General features: G+C 36.8%; 1 protein-coding gene across 1 annotated transcript in view; it reads right to left on the bottom strand.

Moving 5' to 3' along the window:
* LOC123684717 (zwei Ig domain protein zig-8-like) overlaps positions 1–21400 on the bottom strand; it is a 275727-nt gene that overhangs the window by 22931 nt on the left and 231396 nt on the right. The window contains exon 6 of the mRNA XM_045624097.1: positions 18353–18521. Coding sequence (XP_045480053.1) covers positions 18353–18521 — 169 coding nt within the window. The remainder of the gene's footprint in view (positions 1–18352; positions 18522–21400) is intronic.

Genomic DNA, 21400 nt, shown 5'->3' with positions numbered 1-21400 from the left:
GTTCGGCGTCTTCGGTGCTCGTTTCATCACGTTTAAATTTAGCATACCAATCAATAATGTTTGATTTTCCTGGTACAGACCCCGGAAACTCTTCACCAAGCCAAGATCTTGCTTCAACTGAATTTTTTTCTCTTCAAAAAGCGATATTTTATCAGCACACAAACTTCTTTTTTTTCAAATAACAAAAGTAGCTACACTCGCAACGCAATATCTCACAAACTAATGATCGGTTTGCTGTCAAATTTTGACACGTATCGTTTGAAGGATGGTACTAACTGAAAATCATATGGATTCAATATCAGCACCGTCATATGTGCATCAGACCGGGGACTTTTCAATTGGCCTAATATAAGCACCCATTGATTTCTTTTGAAATATGCTTGTTGAAAAATGTTTGATCATAGTTTTTTGTTAGTCAATTTTGAGATTTTATTAATTTTAATTCAGAAAGATTGTCATCTTGTAGGTGCTTTGTCCGTGATTAGGTTCATTCATAATATCAATAACCTTAATTTCACATGAAGTTCACGTTCTCACATACTCAGCCTTTATTATTCTTGACTCATGAAGCAAAACGACCAAAACCCAAACCCATACACACTTATCGCTATTTGAAAACAACAAACTATATCGTGTTGTTGAAGTATACGAGCTACATCTAATCCAGCTCCTGGAGGAGCTGTAATCTCAACAGGTTGTTGATCCTGAGCCGTCGTCGAACAACAAGAAAGATTTATATATCGTGTTGTTTCCTGTTATTGTCCAACACGACCTACTGGGATGTAGTTCACACTGGAGGCCTTGCCTTCCGGGGTGACGTCGAAGGAAGGCCTAATCCTTAATTTTCTCCCTTATCCCGGATCATCCTTCCATGGTTCCATCGCCTCCCATCATCTTCACAGTCGGTGTTCTTGGGGATATATAATGTCCAGGAAAATGGGGATATTTATTCTTTTATAAGACTTTCACTATTCCTGGCGTGAATGGAGGAAATGTTTCATTTCCTTCGAGTGAAAAATAACCTAATGACACATAAAGGATGGAGAGGATTTTCAATAATCTTTCTTGAATTTTTCTAGCCTATGTTTTTTGTATTCATGTGTATTAGACAAATTTAAAAAAATTTGCAACAATTTGCGTTATTTGTCCAAAATGAATGATTTCTTCTTCTGACCTACAATCTTTTTCATTGAATATTTGAAGAAAAAGCGGCAACTTTCAAAGTTTTTCGGATGACATGCGATATATTTGTGTGAAGTGGCATATAACCTTACAAATGTTTTTGTGTTTTTAGATTTGTTATTCCAAGGCTAATATCCTCCAAAATTTAGCTGACGCCAGCATTCTTCGAACGGCAACTTCAGCATTGGTTTTTTCTGCTGCTGAACACAGTTGTTCTGTTTGGTTCAATAGTGCTCATGTTCATGAAATTGATGCACAGCTTAACTTTTCTATAAGAATTATCAGTGGAACTATTAGATCTTCACTCTTACATGGATTACCAGTGCTATCACATATACTTCCACTTCATATTCGTAGACAGGTCTCAGTCAAGAAATCTTGAGAAAAATTTCATTTCTACCCGAACTTATTTGCAATTGCATCTTACCTACCAGATTATAGAACTTTCAGATTAAAGTCACGTAAACATTTATGGATTAATCTTCCTTCAATCTAATGAGAGTGACAAGGAAATTTGGTGTTCAGAATGGAGTTCTTGTGATGTCTTCAACAAAGATCTAATTGTTGAGCCTTCAGAGAAAGTTCTAGGTTTCAATATTCCTAGGAAAATTTGGTGTATTTTAAATCGACTTAGGACTGATCATGGTCGTTGTAATAGTATGCTCTTCAAATGGCATTCTATTGATAGCCCACTATGTAAGTGTGGTGTAGAAGAAACCATTGACCACTTGGTCAACACTTGTCCAATTTATAAATTTCATGGTGGTTTCCAAGCTATCCATTGAGTTCAAATCAATATAATGGAAACTAACATTTATTTATTTCTGCTTGTTTTCTTTTTTCGTTTTCAGATTTGATTATAATGTCGTCAACCGTTGGTTTAGAGAAAGAATGGAAAAGATTTAGTTTGGATGAAGGAAGCCCTTCAATGAAAATATGTCAACTTATTCTGTAAACAAATACATAAACCTGTCATTGCATTTGCTGAGGTTATTATGTGTGCTCTTGTATCATACATTGAAATGTATGATGCCCCGTTTGAACTTCTTCTGCTGATACTGAGATTACATCTACATATGCTTTGTTGTTGGAAGTTGATAATTTTTTGTATTGCTCTATCTCCAAAGAATATATATAAGATCCAAGATTTTCAAGACCATTAAAATTCAATGTGTATAATTCCCAATGGCGATATGATCAGGCAACACCAAATATTAAGAATAAAAAGTAACTGTTCTATTTTTCCGTTTCTGTTCTTTCTATTGCCTTGATCGGCTGATTTAGAATAATTCACACCCTTTCACGCACAAAAACAATTCACCAATCGAATGCTAAGACACCCATTTCTTTCATTTCCACAAATTCAGCTCTATCGAATCCAAATAACAAATCTTTCGAATACACCGCCTGCTCCAATAAAAAAAATTATCTACCTCTCTTCATCCGTCGGCTCCAAAGCGTCCCAGCGACTTTTACAACCTCCACACCAAATTGCCAAAACGTAAACAGCTAGCGCAAAGGAGAATAAACGTAGACGTTGAAGCACCAAATCATCTTCAGGCTGGCAGGGCAGGAAAGAGGAGAAATTATGTGACATTCTCAAGATCGGACCGGAATCTAATTTGCTGATGAAATTGAACTGTCCTCGAGCCCCGAACAACAAACAGCAATCCGGGGTGGGCTGTAGGTCGTAAAGCAGTTTTTAGGATAAGATAAGGGGAGATTTATGGTGCGTACACATCCCCCAAGAAAAATTATTGCCGCTCAAATCGCGCAATAAAGTGGACGCGTGCGTTTCACGGCTTGATCCCACGGCGGGATGCGCGGGGAGATAAAGCTCGATGAGAGGATGTAGCTGCGTGGCACTTGGATGTACATCCTGTATGTCCGGTGAAGATAATTCTATGCTGGAGTGATTATTTTGTATGGTGGCTGAAGTCATTTGAGGATAGTACATTGGCGTACAACTTTGCTTCCGTCGTTTTAATCCACGATTCGAGGCTTCATTGTGAAAAACCTAATGATTCAAAGTATTGTCCATCGCTGGTCACTTTCTTCTATCTTTCGGGCAGCGTATGAATCCCGCGTTGAAAAAATCCGGTCATCTTTTGAAGCGATTCACGAATAGATCCAATTTTTACTTCTTCATGAGACCGAAAGTGCTGGTCAGCTAGGCCATTCGCCATTGATAAAAACGTCTGGGGAATACGGCAGGTGGTGTAGGACCATTTCAACGTTTCAGAGTATGTCAAGACCACTTTCGCAACAAGGGGTCAAGCATTGTCATGCTGTTAAATCACTTCATCATGTCTCTCGTTGTATTACGGCTGTTTATCTTTCAATACTCGGCTCAAACGCATTATTTGGATTGAATAACGGTCGCCAGTGATTGTTTTCATCGGTTTTAGCAACTCTTACACTACGCCGAGCTGAGTATGACCTTGAAACCGTGAATATTCGATTTGGCAGTCGACGTGAAACGATGGCTGGGATATTCCCATGATTTTCTGCACTTGAAATTATTGTAATAAACTCATTGCTTGTGTCCAGAAATCCCTTCCGTATTTGCTTTGCAAGCAGCTGTTCACAAGCAAAAAAACGCCTTTCAATATCTCTCGGCTTCAACTCGTACGTACCCAATTTTCTTGTTTCTGGATTTTTGAAATGGCTTGTTACGTCGCTCTCTCCTGCTTCTTCTTATTGCGTTTGACACGAGTCTTGATCGAGTTATGCCTCCAATTCTGCATCTTCGAAAACCTTTCCTCTTCCACCGCCATGCTGGCCTTCGACGTCAAAACCACCGTTCTTGAAGCGTTGAAACCACTCTCGGCACGTTCTTTCACTAATAACGCGGCCGCGCCATAGATATTTGATGAGCCTCAGCCGCAGATTTCTTCATATTAAAGCAGACAATTTAAACCTCCTGCAGATGACGAGAATTCGGCTTACAAGCTGACTTGTTTAATCGAGAATAACTTTATGATGCAGGCACAAATCGACAAATATTTCGATGGCATTATGTTCACAAATACCGAAGCTCATTGTAGGACATCTACGATCTATTCATTTCGACTACCATTTACCGCTACAGCCATCTATTGCAAAACTGATTCAGGTATTAAAGGAACATTTGTAGTTTTATCTGAATCCGTGAATTGTTTTCTAGCTATATTGACTATGGAAAACATTTGTCATTTCTCGTTTTGCCCAGCTACATCCTTTGCGTGAAATTTTCATTTTTTCTTGAGATGAATAGTTTCAACCGAAATCGAATCTTTTACTGGTGCTGCAGCTATCAATACACCTATGTCAGGTCCATCCAATCAGAATACCAAAAACATTCAGAACAGAGTGTCCACCTGTAATTCCTGCAATTTTTAATTTGTGTTTGAAATAAATTTATTTGGAAGTGTATCTAGCTCCGTTTCATTTATATCTTTGTCAGTACTAAGATATTCTTCAAAATGAATCAATATTTCTACTATTCTCGTGCATAAAAAAGACCAGATTACACATTCAAAAGTGTTATTTTTCTAAACTTCCGTTATTTTCAGAAATAAAAAAAAATTGCAATCTCAAGATAACCGGTTTTCTTGCAAAATTATCGTTGATTCTCACGCACTCCTGCAATTATTACCGAAAATGTTACCATAGTTTCATGACTTTGCTTCTCCTACATCAAATTCAGTTGTGCTGATTTGAAACATTTATTATGTCATCTCCCATATCTGATTAATTCCGAAAAAACATCTACTTTGACAACGACGCCATGAATTCCCATTTTGTTCCATCCCAGTTGCCGCTGCAGGATTCAAGGAAATATGCCATAATATCTGCCAGTTCATTTCCCGAATACCATGAAATCCCCTTTCCTCATAGGGCCACCAGAGCTGGCGTAATCTGATTTCCAGACCTGAAAGCTGCACAGGATATAGCGCGAGGTTGACACATTTCAACCGTGCAGTAGAAAAAAGGTCGATTCTGCTCAGTTTCCAACAGGAAAAACGCGAGCGATTTATCAGGACGAAATCCTCGTTAAAGTCTTCTCGTCTGATGAATTTCCGTATTGGAAGCCGTGATTTTTCAGGTGGTTGAAATAATATATCTCCGACGAAAATAATGCCCGTTTTATAAATCAGCGTCGCCCTCGTCTTCTTGGCATCGAAAACTGCATTTTCTTCGATCTTGTATTAGCAGGTATCTTCGACGTACTCGTTCGATATCTCGATGGGATATTTTTCACTTTGTTTGGTTGGGTGGAGGGATATTTTTCAGTTTGGGAATGTTGAATTGCGCAAACAACGCGGTTAATCTGGGGAAATTGTGGATATTAATATCGGATATTGATGTGTGGGAGGTTTGAGAGCTATTTCTTAAAGTGACTTTGATTTGTTGCCTAGGTTTCTCATTCCAAGTTAGAATTTTTCCTTGTTCGAGGAAGCATCATGAGTAGACGATATGTCAATATTTTTTTATGAACAACCTTTGTTTATGAAAAATTTTTCAAACAGTGTGTGTTAAAATAATATTAATAAATTCATAATTTCGTTGTTGGGTGTTTTTAAGCAAACTATCCAACAGGTCAATTCGATTAACCACATTATGTCATAAAAATTTTACTATCAGTTTTACATAAAGACATTTGTTTTTAAATGAATACCCAAATTTGGTTTTTCTGATTTATGCATCGATGCAACTTATCGAATTGATGGTAGTACCGTAAATAACAATTCTTTTGAGAAAAAAACATATTTTCTATGAAAAATACCTACTAATTTCCAAGGATTGTGGAAATTAACAAAACAATTATTATTCTTGTTGAGACACAAATGAACACCACATTTTGAACATTTCAAATGAGAGAATGATTTGCAAAAAGGTAATTTACAACTTTGTCTCACATCATCATAGGTAGGCCAGTGGCCAATAGAATCGGTCCTGACGTCCTTCGAAGGAACATGCGAAAACACTGTGGACTTTTTCTTTTTCGCAACAAGCATATTTTCGACGGAATCCTTGGATGGTCTACCTTGTTTCTTGTTTCAATTTTGTGACTTACAGAGTCATTATGCTATTTCTAGCCGAACATCAACCTGTTTGAGCTCTTGCTTTCCAATCCTCTTGTGGAGCAACCATGTATTTACTAAGGTCATGTCGACTAAATTGTAAAAAAGACGAATATACCATTTCTTAGATCTAATTTTAATTTTATTTCTGCCAATATAACTGTCCATGGCATCAACGCCTCCCATATGAGCATTGTATTCCGGGACTAGGTTTGGACACTCAATATTCACATACTTTTTTGATTTTTTGTCCCACCTTCTCACTTCTTTTGGAGGCATTTTCCCTTTGAATGTTGAGAGAAAAGTAACTGGCTTATTATCTAGCCATGTAGAATCCTACGGTCTCCAAGGACGAAATGAATGAACCACCGCTCAAAAACTCCTGATTACCCGTCAGTGCTTTCCTCAGTTTTTATTTTTCCGATAACTTGCTGCCTCAGACTCATCGAAACTTTTTATTGGCCCTCGAAGTATGATGGTTCCTTCGCCAGACTGCAACACAAGGACGGAAGAACTTCCATTTCTGCCTCGAAGAAATTACGACTCAACTTCCGAGTTAATTATTACGTGACAATATTCGAGATCGGAAAGCAAATTGGGGAAAGTTGAAGAAGTTTCCATCTCCGGCTATAATCAATATCGCGAGACACTCAGAAATTGTGCACGGGTCGGGAAAACTAGAGCGAAAATTAGGAAGATGGAATGATATTTCGTTGTTAATAGGTGTCGTGGAAGTTGAGAGAACCCAATATAGACGGTATTCATCGTGATGAATTGAAATATGATTACTTTTCTTATGAAGGTGTTTTACTTTTTGTGAATATTCAGTTCAGTTGGTCGGTATACCAGCAGTGATACATTTTCGAGCTTTCCTCAAACTGATTCACATCATTTTTAGCTGAGAATTCAAGTAGAACGAAAGAAAGAAAGAAGAAAGAAAGTTCATTCAGAAGTAGGTAACAGAAAATCATTCCAAATTTCTTACAATTACAAACTATAATAAATTTTAAAATAAAACGAATAAGAAACTACGATACTTATTCCATTGGAAAAGATATCAGTGATGAGTACTACCATGATCTGTGTCTTCTCATCTCCATCTGAGAGTGTAACAAAGTTGACAGAATAATGTTTTCTTTCCTACTAGTTCTACTAGTTCATTCAAAAACTCGCCACTTCATGACTCGTTTTTGGATTTCGAACACGAGGAAGAATATTAATTGCCTTTTGCACTTGTATTATAAATAGATTTCCGCTGAATCAAGGGTTCTACAATCTGAGATTTCGTTCTGAATAGCCTGGAAGGTGCTCACTTTTGAAGCTTTTTTATTTTGAATCTTGACAAGTTAAAACAACACCATTACTAAAAATGGAACAATAAAGGATGCAACAGCGCAACAAAATTGTTGAAATTCACTACAGATATGGTGAAAACTTCGGTGTCACAGTTCAGAAAACTAAAGCACTTTTGAGTCGTCGTGAAGCACCTTTCTCGGTGGAGTTGTTGGGACAAAATAGTGATGTGAAGCGTGTCCATCTTCAACGTTTCACTTCTCAGCGCGTTGTTTTGGGCTAGTATCGAAAATGGGGCGAATGGATTGCGCTATCGAGTTATGATTAATATTTTTTTATGGCCGGAATTAGTAGATATTGATGTGGACGACGTTTATACTCAACAAGACGGCGCTATGTGCCACACAAGAAACGAAAAAATCGCAATTTTGCAAGGAAAGTTTCCTGCAGAGCTATTTTTTCAAGAAGTGATCGAAAATGATCACAGAGATTCAACACTTTCAGAGACCAAAGATAATTCTATGCCATGACTCCACAAACGATTCAAAATCTAGAAGATGATATTAGTGAGGTTATCGAGTCATGTAGAATATATATCTGCAATCGTTCCACGACAGCCATTTAGCTGAAATCGTTTTTCATCGTTATTGGCATACCTACTTATCTCTTTACAATGAAATGAACATATATTGTATTCTTTTAAGAAATCTTTTTTTTTTTGTAATATTTACCTCATTGGAAAACCCTATATTAGATTCATTTTATTGAGCATATTTCGTCACTCAACTATCGAAGCAGTAGTATTTGAGCTCTGCTTTTTTAGCATTGAATCTAATCTACTTAAATCAGAATATTTTCAGTTTGGAATGAAGCACAAATTACAGACATTGGCATGAAATGTTTCCCAGGACAATACACAAACAAACTTCATCGAAAAACAACCTCAACTTCCATGTTCCGAGCTTCGTTTTTCTCGATATGGAAATAATAGAACAACGTATAGTGCACGTAGCATTGCCAGATTCACAATAGAAACATCGCAATGCAACTACTCTTTATTATTTATTTTCCTACTGCTACCAATGCTAAATTAACTCAATTATAAATTATTCTGGATGTTTAGTAGGCTTGAACATTCGTTTTATACGCCAACGTCCGATGATTCACATTTGCATTGAAAAAAGGTTGGGCACAGTTTGAGTGAAAAAGTTTTTTCATTTATTTGGAAAAGCTTTATCAAGGTGGTTATAAGGAAAAAACTCTCGCTTTCTCGACTTTCCTAATATATTTTCCTCGAACGTGATGAAGTTTCATGATTCATTTAAACCACAGAATTTATTCAAAGACTCTTTTCTTTCCTCGCTGTGATCAAGAAGTGAGTGAATTATAGCAGGATCTTAAGATGAATTCGATGAATATGTTCCCACTTATTTTAGTTGAGAATGGATGAAATGTCTACTACTGTGCAAGGTTTCCCAAAAACAGGTTTTATATTCATGTTAAAAAAAGAGTATCTATATTTAAGGAGAATTCAATAGATGCTCATTCCATTCTGAAGGAAAAGCTACCTATGCCATTAACGATCGGAAACCATATCAGAAAAATGATCCCAACGGCTATGATTTCAACAATATCCTATTCATTAAATTTTCCATTACCATTTCGAACATTTGCGGCTGTATATCTACGATAACGGCACGAAATCCATATTCAAAGTCTTGAATCGATTATGGGGCATTGACATAGACCTCATCTTGTCCAATCAGTTCGAATTTTTAGACGAATTTCTCTATTGCCAGCTGAGAAGGTGCTTCCTGACGACCCAAAAGTGCTTTAGTTTTTCGAATGGCTACTGCAAAGTTTTCACCATTTTTGTGGTGAATTTTAACGATTTCAATACATTTTTGAAGCGCGTAACGTTCGATTTGGTAATGGCGTTTTAACTTGTCAAATCAAATATCGAAAGACGTCAACTCTATAAGTGAAAGGTGCTCGTATGGCAGGCTGTTCAAAATAAAACCTGTTATTGGAAAACCCCTCAGATATGGGTTCACTCCACAACTGATATGTCTCCTTCAGTCCTATCTATTGCGTCGCAGGCAGTATGCTCTTATTGAGGGTTTTCATTCGCTCCTATATTAATTTGATTCTGGTGTGCCTCAGGGCTCGAATCTTGGGCTACTGCTATTCCTATTGTTTATCGATGCTGTGATTCATATGATTCACACAATACGACTATTGTTTCCGGACCAATAAATTATTTGTTGGAAATACTGGTTTGTAGGACTACTGTGTCTTATGAAGTACTACTACTTCAGATGTATTGCTGGGTTGATGTGAAATGAATTAGTCTGAGGTTGAACTCATCTAAATGAAATGTTACTAGAAAATTATACTCTCGTGTTGATTAGAGCCTCAGAGTCACATAGATAGAGGAAGCAAATGTCATTTTCAGTAAACAAATTTTGTCCCCAACTTGAACTATCAAATTTGACATAAAGCGCGCGGTAATGAAAACATATTTCACTCAAGTCGCTAGTTTCTCAACAAAGAACGCACTTCTTATGTCCTTTAGTGAACCAACGTTTCATACTAACTCAAAATATATTGAAATAAATACCTAAATATATCAGAAATTCAGAAAACAAACTTCAAGCGCGCCAAACGACGTCAAACAACCGATGACACTAGGAGAGCAACAGTTACCAAACCTTGGATTTCAGCAGGTAGATGCAGAAGATGATGAATATTCTGCTTATTATAAATTCGACAATTAGGAAAAATATGGGATTCCAAATATTCAAATTGGCATATTCAATTGTCAATCACTCAAATCAATATTTTTAATTCAATATAATTTACAATTCATAATTGTGTATTTGAGAATATATCAAAATCCGACAACGTCATCTAACATGTTATTATATGTTTATTACCTATGATTAGATCGAATGTTCTGAAGGATTTGGGTGTTCATTTTGAGTGTTAGTTGACTTTTGTTCCTCACATCAATAATTTATTGAATACTGCTTGAATGTTATAATTTCATTTTGGTAATTCTGAGATTTTAACTGAGAACAAAGTACAGTGAACTTCACTGTATTTTCTAAAGATGAACTGCAGGAAAACGTTAATTACCAGAAAAGTTACTTTCTGATAATGAAGCAATAACAATATTCATTTTGTTTTATCGTAAATTTTTGTCAAATTCAAGTTTCTCGCTGTATTAAAATATTTCCAATCGAATCATAGTCCATAATAACAATCAAATATACAAAAACTATCATCCGTCCATCCGGTCGAAAACAATTTCCAGCGTACGGAAACCCCGGAAAAGATCGCATGAATTTTAATGGGTACATCTGCATACATGGCGGACACCGAAAAGATTATATCAAAAATCTGTAATGGTACAGCGGCGAGTCAGTTGGAAATCTGATTAGATCTCTTGGTCCCCGCAATGGGCGAATCGACATTGCATTTTGCGGGATATTCTGTGTTTTGGCACAAACAGGATGGATCCGAATGGACATTCGCGATGACCGAAAGAACTGATTGCCAGTTGAAATCCTATGCGGTTCCGGGTTCCGTAACTGGGTCATCTGGTCCGTTTCCTATGTTGCAAATGATGCATCGATCTCGGAAAGAACCGCTCAGATAGGAGAAATTCGGGGTTGGGTCGGCTTAGGGAAATGGGGAAACTCTCGGGAAAACTCATTTATAGCTGCTGAATTTATCCGGTGTTATCTGAGTAGATACTTACAATAATCAGTTATAATATCACAAGGTCTTAGACAATATTCGATTATACACCGATTCACGAGACGTAGTTCGCGAAACATCACGAGACCGCATCTCGAGTAGTGTTTCGCGAATTATTATACGTCGAGTGAAGAGGTTCGTGTAATCGAAATATATTGTCTATGCTCGAGTGGTATTCGTTATATAACGAATAACCAATTTCACTGAATTTGATTTTTATTTCATGTTCATCGAAATATGAGTAATAATATAATCACTGGAATATTTCATTCCGACCAAGAATTTCTCATGGAATGAATAAAATTATCGAAAAATTGAAAAGCATAGCGAAAAATGCGTCGCGAAAACATCCCGATTACGATGAAACCACAAAAAAAAATGGAAGAGGCACACATCATCAAAAGTCTTGGCCTCCCTAGGTTTCTCAAGAAATTAACAATCTAAATAGAGGGTTTTTTTTTCGAGGTATATAACGCATTACTGGTCAAGATGGCGACCGATGTAACAGCTGTCAAGTGATTTATTCTCAGTTTGGTTTGGCAATTCATCATAAATAGACTCACGCCTGAACAACGCTTGCAAATAATGCAATTTTATTTCGAAAATTAAGGTTCAGTGCGGAATACGTATCGCGCACTACGTCCATTTTATTTTGTTTAGCGATGAAGCGCACTTCTGGTTGAATGGCTACGTCAACAAACAAAACTGCCGCATTTGGAGTGATGCTAATCCTCAAGTGTATGTCGAAACACCGTTACATCCAGAAAAACTGACTGTTTGGTGCGCTTTATGGGCTGGTGGAATCATTGGTCCGTACTTCTTCAAAAACGATGATGGCCAGAACGTTACAGTCAATGGTGATCGGTATAGGCCCATGATTACTAAATTTTTCATTCCTGAATTGAACAACCATGATGTCCAGAAGCTGTGGTTCCAACAAGACGGCGCAAAATGTCACACAGCTCGTGCCACAATCGATTTATTGAAAGACACGTTTGGAGACCGCCTAATTTCACGTTTTGGACCTGTGAATTAGCCTCCAAGATGTTATGATTTAAGACCGCTAGACTACTTCCTGTGGGGCTATGTAAAATCATTGGTCTATGCGGATAAGCCACAAACCCTTGACCATTCGGAAGACAACATTCGCCGTGTTATTGCCGATATATGGCCACAAATGTTGTAAAAAGTCATCGAAAATTGGACGTCTACATTGGACTACATCCGAGCCAGCCGTGGCGGTCATATGCCAGAAATTATATTCAAAATGTAATGCCACAAAATTATCTTGCGGATAAATAAAATTCATGTCAATCGAATAATCCATCGTTGTTTTATTGGAATTTAAAGTTCTATAGGTCTAAAAAAAACACCCTTTATAAGCGCTTCAGCAAAAATACTAATCTACTTCGACTTCGACAAAATGAGCAAGTAGAGTGATGAGGACTATGAGGACTTTACAGAGAAAACATGCAATATGGAATGTATCCAAAAAAGTACTGAAGGAAAAGTACTACAGAAGTTATAATATTACTGTCAATGCATTGATCAAAATGAAATTAAAATCAGCAAAGAAAGCTGAACAAACTGAGAGAAAGCACCTCCACACGATTTCCAAGAAGAGAAGAAACAGTGTTTCTCAAAAAAGACGAATAATACAGATTGGTTTTGAATTGTCATGAGGACACACATTGATACAAAAAACGTGAAGATAACTCCGGACAAAATTGTGTTGATTCAGCAAATATATCTAGAAGTGAATTCGTGCATTGCAAACTTGAATAATTCGTAATAATCAAAATATTTGTCAATATTGACAATATTTATTTGCCTGTAGAATTGAGGTAACCTTATTCAAATGAATTCTGCTCGAGAACAGCTTTATAATATTCAGTCTGTATGCAATCATTGTTCAAATATTCATAGAGCAAATTTCCAATAACTGCTACTCTAATGGTTTCAATATCATTCGATTCTCATATTTGATCACTCTCTAGATTACTCCAGGAGATATCTAACGAGCTAGTCTTTTGTGGTTATTTCATCGGAGTGTTATCGATTCAATTCAAACGAGCCTGTTTCGATGCTTATAAGCACCGCTTCATCAGAACTCTAAACTGACATCTCCGGAGGCTGTTCAAATCGAGAAACTCAGTAAATTTGTTTTCGAGGAAGTTGGTGAGAGAAACAATTATAAACTTGTTTGGATAGCGTAAGGAAGCAAATCATTGGAGTTTCTATTATGTTCTCGTTGGTCGTTTGTTTTCAGTAAAACAATCAACTACGTTGAAAACATTTCCTGCGTACGTTCAACCGAAGAATTCTTCAACATTTAATTTTATAGGACTCTCTTCAACTTTGTAACCAGTCAAATGAAACATGTATGGAAAAATCGATAGTTACTGGATTGATTAACTTGCCTAACATGTTTCACAAAGGTAATAATTAATCAAACTTACACAAAATATAAAAGAATATTTATTGATAATGTGTTACAGTATCCTTATTAGTTTGACACTCTCGCATCCCTCTTGGAATGGATTCCATCCAGTGATTTCCTCCTTAGGTATTGCGTCTTATAGGCAATCTCTAATTCAAGCCGCAGAGCTTCTTGAGCCTGTGGAATATTGGCTTATTGCTTCAGTTTTACCCATCATGTCCTACACACATGCTCTATAATCCAAAGGTCAGGAAATCTAGCTGGCCAGTGTCTTCGAGCGTTCCCTGAAATGACTTACAATGAGACATGCTTTGTATAGTTGAAAAATAGGGTATTCCAACTTCTGAAGAAATCTTTTTTTCACTCCACTAACGAAACGGTAAAAACTCATATTACCTAGATTCCAATTAAGATATGCTTTCATAAATAATAGTAGCTCATACCATAATCTGTGAAGTTTGCTGCACATGACACTCAACAAAAAACTACACATTATGGCGTTTTCCATTTCTACGTCTGACCATTGTGTATTCTCAAGCAGAATGAGTTCTCTAGATCTTTGAGATGTGAGCTCTCTATCTTGCAAACCGAGACACTAGCTGTCTATTCTTGCACCCAAGAGTGTTTCAAAAGAAACCTCAAATAGGCACGTATTTACATCTCATATTGCCAGGGGTCTCTTCTGACATGGAACTTCCGTAAAAACATGAAGCAACTAGCCAGATGTAAAAAAGTAACTCTACTATAGGTATTGGGACATTGTGGTAATGAAATAAATGAAAATGACATGGGACTTCCGTAATAACATAAAGCAATTAGCCAGAGGCAAAAAATTAACTCTACTATAGGTACTGGAACATAATGGTATTGAAGGAAATGGAAATGCTGATGAACTCGCAGAAAGGACATCAAGATTGATACCTGTTGGGCCTGAGCCCTTATGTGGGCTTGAAAAATACCAATACAAGGCAATAGTCAAACAAAGGGAGGGGTGACAATAGGAAGATCCTCTAGAGAAATACTCCGGGTCATACTCAGGCAAAGACATTGGTGTAGTTTTCACCGACCTATACCAGAATGCCTCTGAAGTTACCACGAGCTGAGCTTCGGGTAATGATGGGACTGCTGATGGGATACTGTCGGCGCAAAGTCCTGTTGTACCGCATGGATAAGTCAGCAGGTGAGATCTGTAGGGTCTTTGGAAAGGAGGTAGAAACAGCCGAATACATATTGTGCGAATACCCTGAGTTGACTGGACTAATAGCCACTCACATACGAAAGTCAGTTCGAGATACTCATGAAGTAAAAGGCAAGGCTCCTAAGGATGTCGTTGGTTTCGTTTACAGCATCAACGGCCTTCCTGGCTTTGTATGAATAGGTAGGGTTGAGAAAAAAAGATGAACTTGGTCGAAGTTCCCGGTAGTCTAACAGGGCCATAACGACACCAATTCAGTGCAATAATAATAAGCAGAATCGGTCACTGTAGACCATCTCATGCTATTTCATGTTCCAATCCAGGGCAATCAATTATACCATTATACAGGGTGTTTCCTAAACATGCGGCAAAAATTCAGGGGGTTGTTCCTTGGACTATTTTAAGCATGTTTTGTCCTTGGATGATTTTTGAAAAACCTCTTTGTTTCGAAGATACAGGGCGAACAACATTTTTCATATTTTTAAAATTAATAATAGTTTAAATAAAAATGCGTACCGCACTGTGTTTACTAAGTAGGTACAATTTATTTTTAAATTTGTTTAACAACATTCCAATTACTAAAAACGGCCAGTTTTTTGACTAAAAATTGATAAAATCATTAGTTTATACCACTCCAGTAGAAAATGTGGAAGACTTGCGAAATCGGATCATTGCTGGGTGTAACTTAATAAGAAATGATCCTGGTGTTTTTGAAAGGGTTCGGCAGTCAATGAGGAGAAGATTGGATGCTTGTATGCTGGCTAGAGGTGGTCATTTTCAACAGTTTTTGTAGGTTGAGTTGAATTTTCATGTAATTTTTCATAATAAAATGTTATTATCTGAAATTTTGTTTCCCCTATATCTTCGAAACAAATAGGTTTTTCAAAAATCATCAAAGGACAAAATATTCTTAGAATAGTCCAAGGAACAACCCCCTGAATTTTTGCCGCATGTTTAGGAAACACCCTGTATACATTGCTGTCGATGATGAACCGTCAACGAGAGTAAGAAATATAGGACGGCAAACCTAAGTTCTAATTCGATATTAAACAGTACAAAGGGTTACAATATGTCCTTAGAGTCGTAAATATTGGTCGGCTTTTGATCTTGTACTCGAGAATAGGTCGTTTGATGTCATTACTTAAGGATGGGGGTCCTGCACCTCATTTGCCCACCTTGGCGTCTTTGATGTTCTTGACCCACTCTAGACTATGCTTGATAACACCGTTTTACAGGAGGATTGGTACCGTTTGCGACGATTGACGAAGTCTGAATGGAAAACACTTTCACTTAATCCATTAATGAGAACCCTGCCGAATTCACTCAGTTATCGATATTTTTCATGTTGTAGCACTAACTAGTGGCCTCAAAATGAAAATAACCTTCTGTTCGAAATATATGCAAACTTATAATCGAATGATATTTAAAATATATCCTGAAACGAAACTGAAAATTCTCAAACCACAGAAAACTCCTAGGTCACTTTGAGATGGAATGAAATAAATAGAATGTCAGCATTCAGAGAACCCGAGAGACAAAGAAAAATGCTCCGGATGAAAGCGCACGAAGTGACGAATGAAGACAGATTCCACCTTTGGGATTAATAAGAATTGGTCACGTATAATTTTATCAAGGCGTGGATCAACGTACTCGTACGTTAACTAAGGTTGACAGGGCTTGAAAAAACTGTGATGTAGATGGAGCATCGCTATGGTGGGAAAGTTATTCCGTCACAGTTTTTTCTAATTAATTGAAAACTAACAACCCAGGGAGCAGTCTACTGAAGGATTTGTGTAGTATATACCCTGTAGCTGGTATATTTTCATTTGGTCGAAAACGTTTATCTATTTTCATTGATTCATTCATGCATGCTATTTATCGAAGTCCATTAGAAAAAGATACCTATTTGTATCGATAATTTTCCCCTTTTATCTCCAAGAAAATAATTATAAACGTCGAACAATAAAGCATGTGAAAGGGGCATCAAATATTTCAACGTATGTTATCCACGAGCACAGATAAAAACCTCAGTAAAAGCTCTGTCTCCCCTTATGAGTGTAGTGATTAGTTTGTGTATTTGTTAACGAAAGAGCTTCTTTCCCTTCCGAATAAAATGTTTTCCATCCTTCTTTTTCACCAGAAATTGACGATGAATATATTACAATCAAACCTCAATGCAAAGTAAAATCCACCAGATAGGAGTAATAAAAGTTATTCTTTCCTTTATATTGATTTAAAGTTAGCAACCAATTTTAAAAACAAATCTATAACTGTATGGCTTGCAGGAAACCACCGTCAAATTAATTAATTGGACAATTATCAATCAATTTTCAATAGTTTTTTTTTACGCCATATTCGCATAGTGGATTTTGATAGAATACCATTTGAAGAGCATAAGATTTAAAGGATCATGAAAAGGACTAAGTCAATTGAAGATTGAGACCTGGAACTTTCTCTGAAGGATCAACGATTAGACCTTTGTTGAAGATATTACAGGAAATCCATTCCAAACGCCAAATTTTCTTGTCTTTGTCATTGGATGGAAAAAAAGTATTGATGCAACAGGGATTACGTAACTTCAATTTGTCAGTTTTATGTTAACAAGAGGAGGCTTTATGTGTCAATGCAACACCTCTAAGTGCTCTAAAAAGATCGATACCGATCTATAGCTACTCATCTTAAGAGACAGCATAATACTTTGTAGTTAATAATAGATTTACATCAAGTAAGAACCCAGTTCATTGAATTCTCTCAACCTGTATTTCTACCAGTCCATCATTCTTGTTTGTCTTTGGTCGTTTTTCGTTAAAATGTTTTTTTTATTATTTTGTTGAATCAACTACTGTTCAATTGGGAAGATGAGCAGTGAAAGCTGAATTGATTATAGTTTTGCCATTTATAATTGAAATTATTCCTTTTCTCGTGAGTTTTTGTCACACTATTTCATTGTCTGACATACGTAAATGTGATGTCTGAGAAATCAAAAATGGACATTATAAAAAGAAGTTAACGATGTTGAAATATCTTTAAGATTGTGGAAAAATGATTGCTCAGCTCCGCATGAGATGGAGCAGAATGATAGCAAAAAATCTCACCCAAATTTAACTAACCTTAACATCCAAAATGCTCATAGAAATCTACGAAAGTTGAATCGCAAAAAACTCCAACTCGAACCTAACTACTAACTTCGCCGATACCAACCACCCCAAAGCTGTTAGAACAAGAACTCCAAACCGACTCGCATCTCTAATACCCTCACCCATTTCTAACACACGCCCTGGCCCATTAAGCCGGAATAATGGCTCAATCTAAAGTTCCCACCCACACCTATGCCGGCACATTAAAAACACGTTAGCGATGCAGGTAAAGCGCACCATCCACGACAGGATCTAATTACGATGAGATGTCACTCACCGTTCAGAACGTGTACGATGAGGGTCTTGGGGTTGGCGTTCGAGGGGCTGCAGGTGTACTTGCCGGAATCCGAGTCCTTGGCCTTCTGCACCAGGAGGCAGCTGATGGTGATGTCGCCCTTCTCCGTGTAGACGCTGACGCCGCCTCTGGGCGAGTCGTAATTTATTTCCTGAAAATAAATTCATTATGAATCATTAGAAATTAGGAGATGGGCTCCAGAATTCCTAGTATCGTACAATCAGAACTCGACCATTTATAAATAACTGTTTGTAGATATAAAGGGTGTCTTTTTTAGAGCTATAGAACTTTAAATTGCAATGAAACAACGATGGATTATTCGATTGACATGAATTTCATTTATTCGCAAGATAATCTTGTGGCATTATATTTTAAATATGATTTCTGGCATATGACCGCCACGGCTGGCTCGGATGTAGTCCAATCTGGACGTACAATTTTCGATGACTTTTTCCAACATTTGTGACCGTATATCGGCAATAACACGGCGAATGTTGTCTTCCAAATGGTCAAGATTTGTGGCTTATCCGCATAGACCAATGACTACATAGCCCCACAGAAATTAGTCTAGCGGTGTTAAATCACAAGATCTTGGAGGCCAATTCACAGGTCCAAAACGTGAAATCAGGTGGTCACCAAACGTGTCTTTCAATACATCGATTGTGGCATGAGCTGTGTGACATGTTGCGCCGTCTTGTTGGAACCACAGCTCCTGGACATCATGGTTGTTCAATTCAGGAATGAAAAAGTGAGTAATTATGGCTCTATACCGATCACCATTGACTGTAACGTTCTGGCCATCATCGTTTTTGAAGAAGTGCGGACCAATGGTTCCACCAGCCCATAAAGCGCACCAAACAGTCAGTTTTTTTGGATGTAACGGTGTTTCGACATACACTTGAGGATTAGCTTCACTGCAAATGCTGCAGTTTTGTTTGTTGACGTAGCCATTTAACCAGAAGTGCGCTTCATCGCTAAACAAAATTAAATGGACGTAGTGCGCGATACGTATTCCGCACAGAATCATTATTTTCGAAATAAAATTGCACTATTTGCAAGCGTTGTTCAAACTTGAGTCTATTATGATGAATTGCCAAACCAAAGTGAGAATAAATCACTTGACAGCTGTTAAATCGGTCGCCATCTTGAACAGTAATGCCAACTTAAAGTTATATACCTCGAAAAAAAAACACCCGTTATATATTTGGTTTCAGAGGGTGCATAAAAAAACGAGAATGTAATAGTGAATAGCCACTTGTTCTGAATAAAGTTTTTTGTTTGTAATACAAATATTTTTTCATCAAAAGTTGTTTTTATATCAATTGCTTTTCATTTACGAAACCAGCACGAGTAGGTTATTTCTGATATATTCAGGTGTTCATCTTGATACATTTCGAGTTGATATGAAACGGTGATTCGCAATGGGACATAAGAAGTGCATTCTTTGTGCAGAAACTAGCGAATTGAGTGAAATGTTGTATTTCTAATATGTTTCCGCATTTCATGTTTTGTACGGGGGCTCACAGTATTCTTTCCACGCATAATGTTTCGAAGGGATAACATAAATCAACTCTACTCTGGATACCAACCAATAATATCAATTAAAGGTAAGCCAATTCGAAAAAATCGTCAGAATATTTGGAAACACTCCTTTGGACAAAAAAAAAATTGAGGCACGTGAAAAAGTTCGAAAAGACTGCATATTTTCAGCTGAAAAATTCTCATCAATATTCATTACACAAATGTCTACAAAATTTTTCAATATCTTCAATATGATTGAAATAAGATTCGGTCCGATTTGAAAACAGTTTGCAGACTTCTGATCCCATCATATGAGACTTGTTCAACTGAAAAAAAAGACCTTCTTATTGAGAATTTCAAAAATATTGTTGAAAGTATGGCCTTCTTCATTTAAATGATATGCATATGTTGACAGTACACTATTAGAAGAATAAAATAACGTCGGACAGATTTGAACAGAAAGAACTATGATCATTTAACAGTTGAACAGCTCCAAAGTCCATTCCAATGAATACAAATCTCTGACGTATATTTTTAAATGGAATTATCGATTAGTATACTGAAAATGAAATTGTCAACACAGTTCAGGTTCACCCTGTTCATTCAATGTTCGAATTTGATCACTCAGAAAGGAACTATCAATCCGTATTCATTCCCCATTTCGAATAAAGCAGGTCGAACGATCAATTCTCGCGCCATGTCATCAACAAACAGCCATTACTATAAACTACATCGTTTCAGTCAATTTTAAATGGACTGCAAAGACAGTAATTTCAACAGTACTTCAGTTTCTGCATTCCATTAAATTGATATGGTAGTTTGGTGCATTCTAGAACACTTCCTTTTTCCATTAACCAATAGATTATCTGCAGAAGTCCTAGATTGAATCAACAGTTTTTCCACAATGATTAGGAAATGCAATTCGGAAGTTGAGAAGTGAAAATGTAGTCTAGCTCAGTGAAAAACAGCAAATTTAATACATTCATGAAAGAAATGGACAATAGTTGAGGGAACTCATTCCGGTTAATTGATTCAGATGTTGGAGTTGGAGAAATTAGCATGAATTTCCCGAATGGTAATTTTCCTGGCTTCCATACTGATGAGTTCAACGTGTAATGAACGAATTCACAGTTACGATGCTGCGGAATTGTTCTGAGATAGAAGTACCTATTTAACGTATTAATACTTCAATATAATTGAAACGATTCAAGTTGTAGAAGAGCTAGTAATATTTATTACATGGTTCAGTTGTTGGATTCATAAAGCACATTAACGTTACAACTACATTATTTCGGTGTCAGTTCGAAAAATGAGTCTTTTTCCTTAGCTGTTTATGTTAGCTGTTAGGATTATGGTATCCTTATTTTAGGACGTGCATGTTTCATTGCTGATTGATTATCTTCACAGAAGTAAACTATCAACAGTGAATAAAGGATAATGAAGTTATCATATCTCATTTAAATTAATTTGAAGATTAATTGATAAGAGTAGTTTTTCCTCCACGATTTC

This window comes from Harmonia axyridis, chromosome 1, assembly GCF_914767665.1.
Source record: "Harmonia axyridis chromosome 1, icHarAxyr1.1, whole genome shotgun sequence".
NCBI lineage: Eukaryota > Metazoa > Arthropoda > Insecta > Coleoptera > Coccinellidae > Harmonia > Harmonia axyridis.
Note: the sequence above shows the minus strand (reverse complement) of the source record. Positions and strands in the feature narration are given on the sequence as shown.